Here is a 16,349-nt window from a genome sequence, read left to right as displayed (position 1 = left end):
GCAGACTCTCGTTTTCTTGTTATTACTGTGTATGAGATGTGAGTGTGGGCTCAGGCAGGCCACAGCATGAGAAGGTCTGAAGACAGCACTGTGGAACTGACTCCCTCTGCCACCCTTATGTGGGTCCCAGACACTGAACTCAGGTAACTAGGCTTACACGGCAAGCTCTTCACCCTCTAAGCCATCTCCTCAACCCAAAGGCATCGTTTTTTTTAAGACAGCATTGTATAGCAGAGGTTGACTCTGTTGGGTAAAAGCATTGGCTGACCGGAGTTTGACCCTGGCACCCACAAGATAGAAGGTGAACAAACACCTCCAAATTGTCCTCTGACCTCCACACAGACCGATAACTAAGTTCTGTCTGTGCTTTTCCCAGCATGTGCCCCCACCATATGACCATGCTGCCCCAGTTCCTCTCTTCCTCATGGTAATCTTGGTACTTCAATGGCGGAGATGCTAACTGAGCATCTCATTAGTCCACAAATCCCCGAGGCCCCACTTTGAGTTCTGTTTGTTTTGGGTCTAATCTACTTTGATTTCTGTGGTTCAAACTGGGTAGATCCTATTGACTAGTCCTGGGTGCAAACCGTACCATCGATCTGCTGGGGTCAGAGTACAGAGACTGCCACCCCGCCCGACGGCTGAGCCCTCGGGAAGTCGTTTTATCTGTTATCTGCTTTTCTGTTATATTGGGCTTCTCAGTTGTGTTTTTACCCTTGCTCTTTACTGCGCTATTTTATTCCTTCATTTGTGTGAAGATTGCTGTAGCTGCTCAAAGCATTCACCTAGTTCGATCCTGTGGACAGCCCTGATTATCTTTTGCTATCCAGGTTATGACTTTCTCAAGTCCTTGCTGTGACAGGTGATTTTTCTGCAACGTCCTGGGCATTCTGTCAGTGAGGAGAGTCTAGACTAGTAGTTCTCAAGCTGTGGGTCTGACCCCATAGGGGCCACCTATGAGATAGCTTGCATATCAGATATTTATATTAAAATTCCTAACAGCACCAAATTACATTTATGAAGTAGCAGCAAAAAACAAATGTTATGTTTAAGGGTCATTACGACATGAGGAGCTGTGTTAAAGGGTTGCAGCATTAGGAAGGTTGAGAGCCACTGATCTGCACTGTCCCCGCCTGCCCCCCTCTTACTTTAGCAAGCAGTCAGTTTGCTGAGCTGGAAAACATGCTGAGCTTTCCACAGCAACTGAACTTCCCTAGCCATTACAGAGTGCTTTACCTTGAGTGACCCCTGGTCTTTGCTGGTTCACTGGAAGACAAGAGTGTCAAGCCAACAGACTTCTTAGCCTGAGTTGCTTCTATAGCAAGGCACCCTCTGGCCTGTACAATCCACAGAAAGAAAGCTCCTGGCCTCACAGGGGCAAAGGGGCTACCCTGACTACAAGAGCCACCTAGCTACCATACTACTGCTATGGTATAATTGGGAAAGAAAATGTCAGGCCAGCAAGGAAGGAGAGCACTCCTCAGGTCAGGTTTTTGTTGGGAAATGGTCTCTTCTTGCTGAAGCCGGTTGACTGGCATCTCCAGATAGGGAGGGAATTCCAGACCCAGTTCTATTTGTTGTTAGTGGGCATGCCAGTGCTCTTTGTCAGGAGAACTGGGCCTGTCTAACTCATTTGGAGGGGCTTCCCTTCAAGCTAGAAGAGAGTAGAGCCTAAAGAGGCGTCCCTTTCTGTGAGGCTGAGGCAGCTAACGCTAGTCTCCATCGCCATCTCCTTTCTAGTGGGGGATGTGCTGCTCCCTATGCCCAACAGCTGCCCCCCCTCACCACCTTCCTCCACAGCACACCTCAGAGCCATGCCTCCTGGCTAAAGAACCCCAAACTGCCCAGAAGATGATGCCTGAGCCCTGCCGACATGTGGGGATGCCAGCCTGGCTCCTAATCTTGATGTGGAACCTGGGAGTACAACATCAGGTCATTTGCTTCTCTCATCAAGCTCCTCTCCATCCCTCTCCATACCCAGAGCGCTGCTTTGACTCAGGGCTTTCATCGGTCCCAGCTCTGTCGTCTGTCACTGTGACTGATTTCCTCACCACACAGATAACTCACATTCTCCAAATGAGCAGCAATCCATGACCTAGTCCGCACACATAATCAGTACCACCCAGTACAGGGACCTGCCACCTAGCACAGGGCCTCAAATTCTGACTTAATGTGAGACTCAATTACAGACTGAGGTCACTCACCCATTCACACAACTGTTCAGAGGAGAACTGCGGCCACTCATCTTAAGACAACCTCACTCAGGTTTGTGACAACTGCTGCTGGCTGGGACTTCACTCCCTTGCCAACCCTGTCCTTCAGGAAGTCTACTTGAGAGCTCTGTTTGTTTGAGGAGTTCTGGGATTGTGGGTACCCAGTGCTGGAGATGGAGGATTCCAAGGCTCCCTGCATGCGAGGCAAGTGCTCTACTGAACCATAGCATAGCACTACGGACATATTTGTAGCTTCCCTGCCGGGTTAAGTGACAAAATGTTTGATTGGAAAACCATCAGCATCTTCTGTATCCTGGAGGACAACTTGTGAGACTTAGTTGTCTCCTGCCACCATATGGGTCACGGTTACTGAGCGCAACTAGGCGGACTTGGTGGCAAGCACCCATACACACTGAGCCATCTTGCTAGCCTTTGGGAATATTTGTTTATAAACAGACCTGGGAATAATAAAAAGAGCAGGTGGTGGCTGCCAGTTGTTGTCCTGGGCAAGTGAAAAGGCAGAGCTGCGTAACTGCTGACTGGAGAGCAGGGCGGCAGAGCGAGGAAAACGAGAAGCCACTGGTGCCAGGACATGCAAAGTATGAGACTGGGCAGGACACCATCACCTTCAGAGTCACAGGGTAGCTTCAGGCAAGACAGCTCATGTGCAGCTGGACATCAAGGTGGCCGGCCAGGTATGGTTGTGTGTATGTGTAATCCCAGGACTCAAAGGGACCAGAAGTAAAAGGCCGGCCTGGCCACACAGTAAGACCTTATATCCAAAACAGAAAGGTAAAGAAAATAAATGCTGGCCAGATGGTGGTGGCGAACACCTTTAATCCCAGCACTTGGGAGGCAGAGGCAAGCGGATTTCTGAGTTCAAGGCCAGCCTTGTCTACAGAGTGAGTTCCAGGACAGCCAGGGCTATACAGAGAAACCCTGTCTCAAAAAATCAAAAGAAATAAAAAATAAAAAATAAAAAATCTGTTTTTAAAAATACTGCTGACCTCACATATATTGTTAATAATCCCCATGAGTAAAGTAAGTGAATAAATAAAAATCTACCTGTAGTAATCATTGTTTGAGTTGTCTTGGGTTGCACATTACTTGCTCTGAAACTGCCACCACAGGTGTGCCATGCACAGTAGCCTAGGCCTTCCTATTATTCCTGTTTTCAACACATGGCCTAGTCCAGTGGGAATGGCTTAAAGGAGTCCATCTCTGGCCTGTGAGGTGGGTCAGTGAGTAAGAGCACTCACTGACTGCTCTTCCAAAGATCCTGAGTTCAAATCCCAGCAACCACATGGTGGCTCACAACCACCCATAATGAGATCTGATGCCCTCTTCTGGTGCATCTGAAGACAGCTACAGTGTACTTATGTATAATAATAAATCTTTGGGTCAGAGTAAGTAGAGTTCCTAAATTGAAATTTCAAACAACCACATGAAGGCTCACAACCATCTGTACAGCTACAGTGTACTCACATACATACAAATAAATAAATAAATCTTAAAAAAAAAAAAAGACCGTCTCCAAGTCTTGTTACAAATTAGAAACAGGGCTAGACAGATGACGAGCACATGGTACTCCTGCAGAAGTCTCAAGTTCAGTTCCCAGCACCCACATCAGGGAGCTCACAACTACCTGTAACTCCAGTCCGAGGACTCCTCTTCCGGTCACTGAGGCGACTACACTCATGTACACACACACACACACACACACACACACACACACACACACACATATACACACACGCTTTACATTAAAATTAAAAAAAACAAATTAGAAACAAAGCATGGGCCTTAGTGAACCATGGCATTTCAAGACATAAGGCCTATTTTCTGTGTCATTCCGTGTCAACCCCCTACCCAGTGACTTCTCAGGACTTCATACCCATTCTGAGTTATGAATGAGGTCTGAGTCTGTGGAGCTGTGTGCAGCCTCTTTTCTCGCTTTCTTCACCTGAATGAAGGCCTGGGCTTCTTAGCCCTCGGTCGGTAAGGGCTGCTTCCCTCTTAGTCTTACCATATAGAAGTAAGCGCCTCACTGTTTCCCATGCAGACCAACTTCTTCTACTCTTTCTCAAACGTAAACGTACCCACTTAAAGTGGGAGGGCTGCAGGCATGGCTCAGTGATGAAATGCCTGCCTAGCTCAGCACCACACATGAGGAGTGAGGAGCAGGAGGAGCAGGAGGAGGAGAAGGAAGAATAGAAAGAAAAAGAAAAAAAAGGAAGAGAAGAAAGAGGAGAAGTGTAAGGGGGAACTGAGGAAGAGGAGGAGGTAGAGGAGCCGGCCTCAGATCTAGACACGGCGGCTGGCCCCTCCCCAAGGCATCTACCACTGAGGCAGCACAGCATTCTCCATAGAAATACATATTTAACATAAAGTGCTTCCTCTTTCATTTCATTACACATTGGATAAAACACTAATTTTCAAAATTATGCATGTGCATCTGAAAATTGAATTTAGCGATGGTAAAAAAGAGACTACTTGTTACTGGCTGTGAGCAGAAGGCACCAAGTCAGACATCACTGAAAGTCACTGGACTGGAAAGGAGAACTGGGGAATGTGGCATGTGGAAACCATTAACTAACGTGCAGGGCTGAGCACACTGTCACCTTAAGTAGACGGAGTGACAGGAGGTATCAGAGCAAAAGTCTCTTGGAACATCTGTACCTTAGGAAGAAGGAAGAGGAACGAGTTAGGCTCAAATAGTTCCTTCAGGATGCAGCTCGGAGGTAGAGTGCTCACCCAGCAGGAACGAGGGGTTCAAGCGCAGGGCCACACTAACTGGGCATGGCACTGCATGTATAATCCCAGCATTTGGGAAGTAGAGGAAAGCGAAGAAGCAGTTCAAGGTCATCCTCAGCTATATAATGGATTCAAGTCTAGCCTGAGCTATGTGTGAGCCTGCCCCAAACGTAAAATAAGTCAATAGGCTGACGCAAAGGGATCACGAACTTGAGAGAGCAGCCTGTATTACAGCCAGGGAAGGGCGGGGGGTGGGGGGGAAAGGGGAGACTGTGGAGAGTGGTGAGGGAATCAGGACCCTCTTAGCACTGCTGATGGGAACATAAAATGAACAATCATTTTGAAAAATAGACAATTCATTGGGAAAAAAGACAAGTTACCATGATCCACCAACAACGGTGGAAGAGCGCAGCACAGAAATCCCACACATGGAGTGATGTCCCCAGAAGCATCGCTCATAGCACCTAACACATACGAGCAACCCCAGGGTCCATCAACGTCTCAATAAATAGACAAGGTGTAACAAACAATGCCATCAGCCACAGTGGAGAACCAAATGCGGATTCATGGTGCCCAACAGCTGGGCCACAGAAACGTCAGACCAGTGAGAGAAAGCAGGCACACTAAGCCACACCAATGACTCCAGTCTGAAATGTCGCCACTTCATGTGGAGATAATAAGCAGATCAGTGGCTCATGAGAGCTGGGGGAGACCTCAAGAATGCTAATGCTGGCCTTTCTTCCAGAGAGAGATCCTCAAGTCAGACTGTGACGATGGCTATCAACACACTAAAGTGAGCCATGGATTGCATGTAAAGTATACCGCAACAGCACTGCTGAGAACCGTCTGAGAGCCACCAAAGTGGCTACTATCAAGCTGGAAGACCTGAATTTGGTTCCCAGAGCCCACAAACATGAAGGAGAGAACCAAGTTCTGTAGGCTGTGCTCTGACCTCCACATGTGTGCACGTAAAATAAATGGAAAAAATAAGTAAGTTGCAGAAAATAGAAATAATATTTGAATAAAATCAATAAATACCTTTGTCCACCTGCAAAGCTTCACACCCGAGTGGCTGCCAATCAACTGGTACCCTACATGGAGAAGCAAACAGAAAGAAAAATGAACCCAAAGTCTCACAGCAGAAGGTGACAATGAAACTGAGCAAAACCACTTCTCTTTACTAAGTTATAGAACTCAATGACCGTGTTGCCAAAAACCCTGAAGGCTGAACTTGCTGAGAAAGCGTCGGCGCTTTAGCTAGTTGCTAGAGTTTGTAACTCGGTCTCACTGAGTAGCCGGTCTTCCTCAGCCTCCAAGAGTGCTGAGGTTGTAGTCTGTGAGCCTGACTACCACGAGAAACTGATGGAAGGCTATCCACACCAAGGCACGACCTGCAGTCTCAGCAGGGACATCAGGAGGTCAAGGTCATCCTGAAGTCTGAAGCCAGGCTGGGTTACATGCCTTTAATCCCAGCACTCAGGAGGCAGATCTTGAGGCTAGCCTAGTCTACATAGTGAGTTTTCAGGCCAGCCAGGACTACATGGTAAGAGCCTAGCTCACAAAAAAAAAAAAAAAAAAAAAAAAAAAAAAAAAAAAAAAATCAATAAAATGTATATGTATTTATTTAATGACAGAGATTCAAACAATAAACTAAGCCATTGTCATGTTGGGGAGGTTTTTGGCTTCCAGGAGCTCTGCGGTCTCAAGGCCAATCTCAGTAGTAAATCCCAAGGACTGAGCAGTGTCCAAAACAAACCTGGGCTCCTTCCTCTTGCTCCATTGAAACTCTCAGCCCACAAGCAACTTATGGGACCACAGGGTTTATCTGTCTCATACTTTCAGGTCACAGACTATCACTGAGAAAAGTCGGGGAAGGAAAGGACGGGGACACTGCTTGATGGCTCACTTGCAGGCTACTGCTCACTTAACTTTGGTTAACAAAGTTGTTACAAATTGTGTTAACTTAACACAGTTGTACTGGCTGGTTTTGTGTGTCAACTTGACACAGGCTGGAGTTATCACAGAGAAGGGAGCTTCAGTTGGGGAAGTGCCTCCATGAGATCCAGCTGTGGGGCATTTTCTGAATTAGTGATCAAGGGGGGAGGGCCCCTTGTGGGTGGTGCCATCCCTGGGCTGGAAGTCTTGGGTTCTATAAGAGAGCAGGCTGAGCAAGCCAGGGGAGGCAAGCCAGTAAGGAATATCCCTCCATGGCCTCTGCATCAGCTCCTGCTTCCTGACCTGCTTGAGTTCCAGTCCTGACTTCCTTTGGTAATGAACAGCAATGTGGAAATGTAAGCTGAATAAACCCTTTCCTCCCCAACTTGCTTCTTGGCCATGATGTTTCTGCAGGAATAGAAACCCTAACTGAGACAACAGTCTAGGACCACACTCAAGGAATGATGCCACCCAGTGGGCTCCTCCCTCCTACATCAATTAACAATCAAGACAATTCCCTGTAGACATGGCAACAGGCCAACCTGACCGAGGCAATTTTTTAATTTAGACTTCCTTCTTAGGTGACAGCTGTGTCAAGCTGACAATTAAGGTTGACTAAGACCTTGCCTAGAAACACACTGCATTCAACATGTGGCAGTCTGAATGAGAAATGTCCCCCAAAGGCTCACATCAATGATTTTGTATATCATATACAATATAAAGTCCATAGATAAAAGAGAAATGCCATTTGTCTTTCTAAACTCAGCTTATTATAACCATCTCCAGTATCAACTTTCCCACAAACGTTAACTTTGTTCTTCCTTATGGTCTAACAAAATGTGTATGGACATTCATTCTCTTCATCCATTCATCGATTGACACCAAGTCTGACTTCATCTCCATCTTGACTAGTTGGCAGCTATAGCCCTTTGGCTACAGGGCTACAGTAAACACAGCTGTGCAGTTATCTCTGTGGTACTCTGACTCAAAGAGCTCTTCAGGTTAGGCCAGCAAGAGGGCTCAGGAGGTAAAGACATTTGCTGCCAAGCCTGAGTTCAATCCCTGAAACCCATGGCGGATGAAGAGAACGAAAGTGCAGATGTGAAAGGCAATGGGGACTCCAGAAATTGGGCTTCTGCATTGTGCATTATGATATGGCCCCGAGGGGCTGGAGAGGTGGCTCGGTACTTAAGAGCACTGATTGCTTTTCCAAAGGTCCTGAGTTCAAATCCTAGCAACCACATGGTGGCTCACAACCATCTGTAATGAGATCTGATGCTCTCTTCTGGTGCGTCTGAAGACAGCTAGTGTACTTACATATAATACATAAATAAATCTTTAAAAAACAAAAAATAATATGGCACTGAGCCTGTGGAGGAATGGAGCCCAGGGAAAGGAATGTGCTAGTGTGAATGGGGATAGCCACACATGGGCTCACGTATTCAAATGCTTGGTCCCGGTTAGTGGAGCTCTTTGGGAAGGATCTGGAGATGTGGTCTTGATGGAGGCAGTGTCACTGGGGGCGGGGCTTGGAGGTTTCAAAAGTTCACACCATTCCCAGTTCACTCTCTCTGCCTCCTACTTGTGGACAAGGATGTAAACTCTCAGTTGCTGCTCCTATGCCACACCTGCCTGCTGCTGCCATGCTTCCACCCGCCCCATGACAGTCATGGACTCCACGCTGAAACTGTGAGCCAAGTAAACTCTTTCTTTCATAAGTTGCCTTGATCACACGGTCTCTTCACAGCAACAGAAAGGTGACTAAGATACTGGACATAAAAAGACTGCCAAATCTAAGCTGGGCAGTGGTGGCGCACGCCTCTAATCCCAGCACTTGGGAGGCAGAGGCAGATGAATCTCTTGAGTTCCAGACCAGCCTGGTCTGCAGAGTGAGTTCCAGGACAGCCAGGGCTACACAGAGAAATCCTGTCTTGGAAAAAAAAAGGTTGCCACATCTGGTGGGCTAAAGAGACGGTTCAGCAGTTAAGAGCACTCGCTGTTCTTTCAGAGGTGCTGAGTTCAATTCCCAGCACCCACATGGGAGCTCACTACTGTCTATAACGTCGTCCCATAGGATTCAGTACCTTCTTCTGGTGTAAAAATGTACATCAGACAAAACGTCCATATACATAAATAAATAAATCTTTAAAAAAAATGCCAAATCTGAACATGCAATGACAGAAGCTAAACTGAAGAAAAGTGAGACAAGAAACAAAGACTTTAACAAATAGAAATATCAGTGAGCTTTGGTCAAATGCAAGCAGCCTGCTAGAAGACATGTAGCACAGTCCTCGAGGAATAAGGAGAGGGCATAATAAAATAACTAAAGAAATAATAAAACTAAAGAAATGTAGTAAAACTCAAGTAAGGGGTTGGAGAGATGACTCATACAGGTAAAGAACACTGGCTATTCTTCCAGAGGACATACGTTCAACTCCCAGCACTGTGGGTCCCAGCCATCCAGTTCCAGAGGATCTGAAGCTTTCTGACTTCTGGGGATGGTAGACAAACATACATGCAGGAAAACCAAGAAGACCCTGGGTTTGAACCCATCACCATGAAAATAAAGCATGATGGAACACGTCTATAATCTCAGCATTTGGAAGGCGGAGGCAAGAGGATCAGAAGTTCAAGGTCATCCTTAATTTGATAGTGAGTTTGAAACCATCCTGGCATACACAAGACCCAAAAGAAAGCATGAGAAAGAGAGACGAGGAGAGAATGTGAAGGGGTGGGCAGGAGTGGCTCTGGCAGCTCTGTCTTCCCCAGGCAATGATCAACCTCGACTGTCAGCTCCACCGGATGGACTAACACCTCGGTATGTCCAGAGAGTGTCAGAAATTGAGAACTCTGGGGAAATAAAGATGCCTCTGATGGAATGAAGAAGTGAGTAGTTTATATAAGGCAGTGCCACTGTGGAAGGTGGGCTGGCTGGAGGAAGCGTGTCATGGTGAGAGTAGCTAAGGGTGTGGCTGCTTCCTGTCTCCAAGTATCTGCTTCCTACTTTGAGGTCTCTCCCATGCAATTCTGCTGCCCCGTGGCTCTATCTCATTGTAGACACAGAAACACAGGCCACAGCCCACACAGACTAAGCATCTGAAACTGAGATCAACCAATGCTTCCTCCTGTATTGTTTTTCTCGGGTTCCAGTGCCCTAAGTTCTGACTAACACATGCTGTGACCCAACTGCCACACTAACCAACATGAGACTTCTTTGTGTCCTGTGACAAGCCTATCCTATGCTTCCCACCCTGTGCATCAAGCCGAGGGCACCAGAGAGCAGGAAGGGCCTAGTCCGGGCGGGCGGTCACCTTGTTTAGTCAGGGCCTCTTGCAGAGCAGGTGTTATCATAGCTCGTCCTTCGCTGTCCTCATTCTTCTCTGAGTCCCTCTGCATGGCAGCTCTCCCCTCCTGATGGGCCTTTTCTCTCTGTGATCAATTGAGAACATAAAATCCAGAATTGGCAACAACCAAGACTCCCTGGCAATGGTGAGGAGGTTCATGCAACCAAGGTGAGACCCAGCATCCCACTGAGTGATCTCGCTTACACAGAGACAATGACCAAAAGGCACACCCCCAGGGTCAACAAATAAACAAAACATAACAACCATAAAAATCCAGCCTAAGTCAGTAGTTCATCTGTTTAAAAAGTAGTTAATGTTTACTCTCCTTCATTTACTTAATTAGAGTGTGTGTGTGTGGCAGTCACAAGACAACATTTAGGAGTTGGCTCTTTTCTCCTCTGTACGCATCCCAGTGAGCTCCAATGTTGAGCTTGGTGGCAAGCACCTTTACCCACTGAACTCTATTGCCTGCCTCAACATCAAACATTTTTAACAATCAAACACAAACTGCCTAACTTTGGCAAATTACTGACTTTCTCTGAATTTCAACTTCTTCACCTGTAAAGGGGGTAGAATGTAAGTATTAAATAAACTACCCTTCCAGGCTAGGGGCAGGAGGGTTGTGCTCGCCTTCAATCCCAGCACTGGGGAGGCGGAAGCAGGTGGATCTCTACGAGTTCAAGCCCAGCCTGGCCTACAGAGCTAGTTCTAGGACAGGCATCACCACACAGAGAAACCCATTCTTGAAAAACAAATAAATAATGATCTAAATAACTAAATAAACAAACAAACTACAGCCCCTAGCAGGAGGTGTGCCCTCCCACAGGCACACTTAAGAGAGGAGGCAGGGAAAAGAAGAAAAGGGGGCAAGAAGAGAGAGGGAGGGAGAGGGAGCAGGGAGGGAGATGGGGATTCAAGGGCAGCAAGCCCACAAATGGTGAATGAACACAGTTCAGGCTGACTCTTCTACCTTCCTACTCTGAGAAAAGTCGACCACACTTCATCCTCAAAATCAGCACTCCAAATGCCTGCAATCACAATGCAAAACCAAATCCAGACGTGCCTCTGCCAGTGCAGCCTCCAAATGCAATTGAAAAACATTAAAAAACAAAAACAAAACAAAACAAAACAAAACAAACAAAAACACCCCTGCTGGGCGGTGGTGGCGCATGCCTTTAATCCCAGCACTTGGGAGGTAGAGGAAGGTGGATTTCTGAGTTTGAGGCCAGCCTAGTCTACAGAGTGAGTTCCAGGACAGCCAGGGCTACACAGAGAAACCCTGTCTCAAAAAACCAAAAAACCAAAGCAGCAAAAACAAAAACAAAACTCTCAATCATATGTTCTCATCAGTTATAAGTCATGTATTCTCATCGGTGGCTACACACCAAGTTTAAGGCCAGCCTAGGTTACATTTGACTCTCTCTCAAAGAAACAGTAACAACGAAAGCCAAAAAGTCAAAAAGAGATTCAGGCTGTAACTCAATGGCACCACACAGCCCAGCATGCACAATAGCTCCTGGGTTAACACACAGCAATACAATATACAGCAACACAATAAATTAAATACCTGTGTGTAAACATATACATAAAATGAAGAGAGAAAAAACACTGGCGACTTATTTTCAGGTCTAACTGAAGATGAAAAATACACACAGCCCGTCCTATTGGATGGCTTTTATGGAAATTTTTAAAATACTAAATGCTGGCAGCTTCCAGGTCCAACATCATTTCATATAGCAAGGGTGGTTTCTGTTACTGTGTTCTCTAGCGACCTCTTCTGGCCACCAGGCAAAAAAGAACAAAGAAATGTGTCCTAACCTCACTATGCAGTTTTAAGGAAGGCTTAACCAGGTGTAAATTCCAGAATTCTACCTAAATCTGCTACTTCATTTTCCATTTAAAGACTGTTTCCATAAAGAAATTAACATTTTCAGTCAAAAGCCAAAAATTACTTTCACTGCATTATAGTTTGACTAATTTGGAAAAAAGACCATAAAAGAACTCACATTTTTGGTTTTTGGTTTGGTTTTTGTTTTTTCTTGGTTTGTTTGTTTGTTTGAGACAAGGTTTTTCTGTGTAGCCCTGGTTGTCCTCGAACTCACAGAGTTCCTCCTGCCTCTCCCTCCCCAGTGATGGAATTAAAGTCATGTGTAACCCCACCGCTGGGCTTCCATTTGAAATCTTGATAAGGAATCCTCCACAGCCCCAAATGCTCTTTCTGAACCAGTGTCCCCTCCTCAGCCCCCACATTAAGATCTACTTGTCCCCCAAGGAGCCTGTTTTCACAGAACTGAATAAGAAGACTTTAGCAAAGTCCACGGAAAGGCCAGAGAGATGGCTCAGCAGATAAATACGCTTGCCACAAGCCTGATAAGTTGAGTCCACTTGTGAGGACCTGCAGGGTGGAAGGACAGAGAGAATCCATTCACAGATGCTGTCCTCTGGCTGTGCCCATGTGCTCCTACACACACACAACACACAAAGTACACACACGTGAAATAAGTGTAATTTTTAATGTTCAAAGTTCATGTAAATACAGCAAAACAAAAAAGACAAACAACAAAACCAGAAACCCTTCCAGGCGGAAGCTAGAGAAATTAAACCCTGTTCCTTCAAGCCAGCCCTGTGCTGCACCAGTCTAGGCGCTGAATGGACCACAGGATCCAACCGCAGCATCCCCCAAAGGAACAGTACCTTTTCCCTCCTCATGGGGTTCATGATGTTGCCCAGGTCCTCGACATCAACCACAGAATTCAGGCTCTGATAACCCTGAGTCCCGGACTCGTCCTCGCTGCTGCTCTCACAGGGCTCTCCCTCCTGCAAGGCAAAAACTTCAGAATCCCACACAAAGCTCATCTCTCACTCCGCCTCCATGGGGTCCCTGTTTAATTGTGTTTGGGTGATTTTGTGCTGTTGCTGATGGATTCCCTGGCCTTTCACAATCCTGGGCAGGTGCTCCGACACTGCCACACTTCAAAGCATCTTTACAGTTTGTGTTTGAGTTTTCTTTGCTGCCTTTTTATCACTGTTTTGTGTTATATGTAAGTGTGTTTGTGTGTGTGTGTGTGTGTGTGTGTGCGTGTGTGTGTGTGTGTGTGCACGCGCGCATGTGCGTGCATGCATGTACAAGTGCCATGGTGTACTTGTGGCACCAATGCTTTCTCTCATCTATGTGAGTTCCAGGGATGGAACTCGGGTCATCAAGCCTGGTGGAAAGTTCCTTTATGTTCTGAGGCACCTTACTAGCCCTGCCTTTACAGTAGCAATTTTTAAAAATATAAACCATCTTAGATCCCCGGCATCAAAGTAATCCCTGTGAAAGGCATTGCAGTGGTGAAGGGCCCTGACTGCTTTTCCATAGGACCTGAGTTCAGTCCCCAGCACCCACCTGGCAGCTCCCAATGGTCTATATTGGCGGTTCTAGGGGATCTGGTGCCCTCTTCTGGCCTCCATGGGTGGGTGCTGCATCCACAAGGTACACAAACCTACTTGCAGGCCACATAAACAAACAAACCTCACGGAGTGACAAAAACTAATCCCTCAGCAAACTTGCCGTGTGCAAACAGACTGGACAGTGATCAGGAGAAGGAGACACCAGGCGGAAGGGGCACAGTGGGCTGCGGGGTGGCCGGGTGGGACAGCGCTTCCTAGCAGGCCTGAGGCCACCAAGAACAGATGGGGCCACCAAGATGCTGCTGTGAGGAATGGTGCCTGCACAAAGCCTGGCAGCCTGGGCTCTACTCCTGGATCCACTTGGTGGATGGAGGGAACCGACTTCTACAAGGTGTCATCTAACCTCTACACGTGCTCTGCGGCATGTGTGCCCAAGTGCAAACATACACACATAAGAATTTTTTTTTTTTTAATTTTGGGCAGAGACTTGTTTGCTTCTAGATGACAAAATAGTAACGTGTCACAAAAACGGTCACCCAACAATGGGCCATAGGTGTGGCAGTGGCTCCATGATCCCATTCATGATCCCATACATGATCCCATACATGTGATGTGACATCACAGCCCTCTCAGTTTCTTTCAGCACACATGCTGATACCCACATAGCACTGGGGCAGCCTGAGCATGTCACTGCTCAGAACATATTCTGAGGTTAAATGCCATGTGCCTGTGACTCATTTCTACAGGCAAGTCCAGCGAAGCGATTTCAAGTCAGTGCTGTAGAAAGGGCCAAAGGTCAGCATATATCAACAATCCCTCAGCTACACAGCTCGGTCAGGCTTAACCCAGATGCTGCTGTGCAATAGGGAGGGAGGAGCACAGCTGTGACCCCAAACCCTCAAAGGAGAAGTCTGGAGAGGTAGACAGATTGACAGTGCTTCCATAGCATTCAGAGCCCTGGGTTCTGCCCCAGCACTGGATAAACACAGCCTGGTGATGCACACCTATATTCCCAGCACACTGAAGGTGGAACCTGGAGCACCAGAAGTTAAAGGTCATCCTCAATCAAGTAGATATCAATCAATGCCACCTGAGCTACATGAGACCCTGTCTCAAAATTAATCAATTTAACTAAAATTTTAAAGTTGCCAGCAGGTGACATTTAGCTGGGGGGCACTTAGCTGACCATCTTGGGCTCCTCTGTAACTCAGGCTCAGAAACTCATCTCTGACAGAGACGAACTTACTGCCTCTCAAAGGAACTCACTTCATCTTCACATAAAATCTAATCAAAACTGCCATTAACTTGGCTCTGTGACCTTCAGAAAATGTAAAACCTGTCTTCCATGAAAGATAAATGCAGAGGATTTGAGAGATGAGTCAGCTGCCAAAAGCACTGGCTGCTCTTGAAGAGAGCCAGGCTCAGTTCCTAGCATCCACGCGGTAGCTCACAATGGTCTGAAACTCCAATTGTATGGAGCCCAAGATGGCCTCCACAGGCACTGCATGCATGTGCTACACAAATAAATACATGTGCAGGCAAAAGACCCATACACATACATTTTAAAAGTAAGTAATCGAACATTAAAAAAAAAACAAACAAAGTTAAATGTAACTCATGGAAGCCATTGGGGTTAGAAAATTAATGTGAAGCACTCCCCTCCTCCCCAGAAAGGTTCCAGTCCAAATATAGCAAGCCTGGGTACAGGCATCACAGAGTTCTCCCGCTGTGGCTAAGAGGGTTAGGGATAAGTAACCACAGTAGGCTGCCTCTGTTGTGGAACAACTGAGCAAACATTTGGGGAACATAAAGCTGTAAGAGTGGATGGGAAAAGTAACCTAAGCTGGCGGGAGGCAGAACACCGGCAACAGTAAGCCACTGAGTAAACCACTGAGTGAGCCACTGAGTGAGCCACTGAGTGAGCCACTGAGAAAATCACTGAGTGAGCCACTGAGTAAACCACTGAGTGAGCCACTGAGTAAGCCACTGAGAAACCACTGAGTGAGCCACTGAGTGAGCCACTGAGAAACCGCCAGCAAACTGGGAAACAAAGTGTGGGGGTGGGGAAGAGATGTGAGGGGATCACATTCTGGAAAGAAAATGGCAGAGGCTTCTAAAGTGCCTGAAAGGGGCTAGGGAGACTGTGCCATGGTTAAAGTGCTTGCTGGGCAAACATAAGGACCAGAGTTTGAATCCCCAGTTCTAACCCACATAAGTGCTGGATGAGCATGGCTGCCCACCTGTATTCCAGTCTGACTAGCCATCTCTCTCTCTGAGTGCTGGGTTTGATTGAGATACCCTGCCTCGATGAATAGGGTACAAGAGCAATCAAACACGATTCCAAACGTCCGCCTCTGGCATCCACATGTGTACATACACACGAACACACACATATGCCCACAAGCATGCAAAAACATTCATACACACACACATGCACACCACATACACATGTATGAAAATGAGGGAAACACAAAATAGTCTATAAAGAGAGCAGTGCAGCCCGTGTCTACCTGGAGTGCACAAGATGACAGAATAGACAGACTGCAGACAGGAGTAGCTGCGGAAAGCCTGCTACAGTACACTAGGGAAGAAAGCTATTGGCCATTCACAGGTAACAGGAGAGCAGATGCCTGGCACTCAAACTCACTGGTCATTTGATGCTTACGCTCAGCACCAAAGACCATTCCCCCCACCCCCCACCCCCCCACCC

At 46.8% G+C, this 16,349-nt stretch overlaps 1 protein-coding gene across 1 annotated transcript in view; it reads right to left on the bottom strand.

Annotated features, from left to right (window-relative positions):
• LOC116068498 (S-adenosyl-L-methionine-dependent tRNA 4-demethylwyosine synthase TYW1) overlaps positions 1–16,349 on the bottom strand; it is an 85,256-nt gene that overhangs the window by 54,299 nt on the left and 14,608 nt on the right. Inside the window, exons 7-9 of the mRNA XM_031338123.1 lie at positions 12,941–13,063; positions 10,214–10,331; positions 6,006–6,058 (exon numbers count right to left, since the gene is read on the bottom strand). Of these exons, the coding sequence (XP_031193983.1) occupies positions 6,006–6,058; positions 10,214–10,331; positions 12,941–13,063 (294 nt within the window). The remainder of the gene's footprint in view (positions 1–6,005; positions 6,059–10,213; positions 10,332–12,940; positions 13,064–16,349) is intronic.

This window comes from Mastomys coucha, unplaced genomic scaffold (genome assembly GCF_008632895.1).
Source record: "Mastomys coucha isolate ucsf_1 unplaced genomic scaffold, UCSF_Mcou_1 pScaffold22, whole genome shotgun sequence".
Taxonomy (NCBI): Eukaryota; Metazoa; Chordata; class Mammalia; order Rodentia; family Muridae; genus Mastomys; species Mastomys coucha.
Note: the sequence above shows the minus strand (reverse complement) of the source record. Positions and strands in the feature narration are given on the sequence as shown.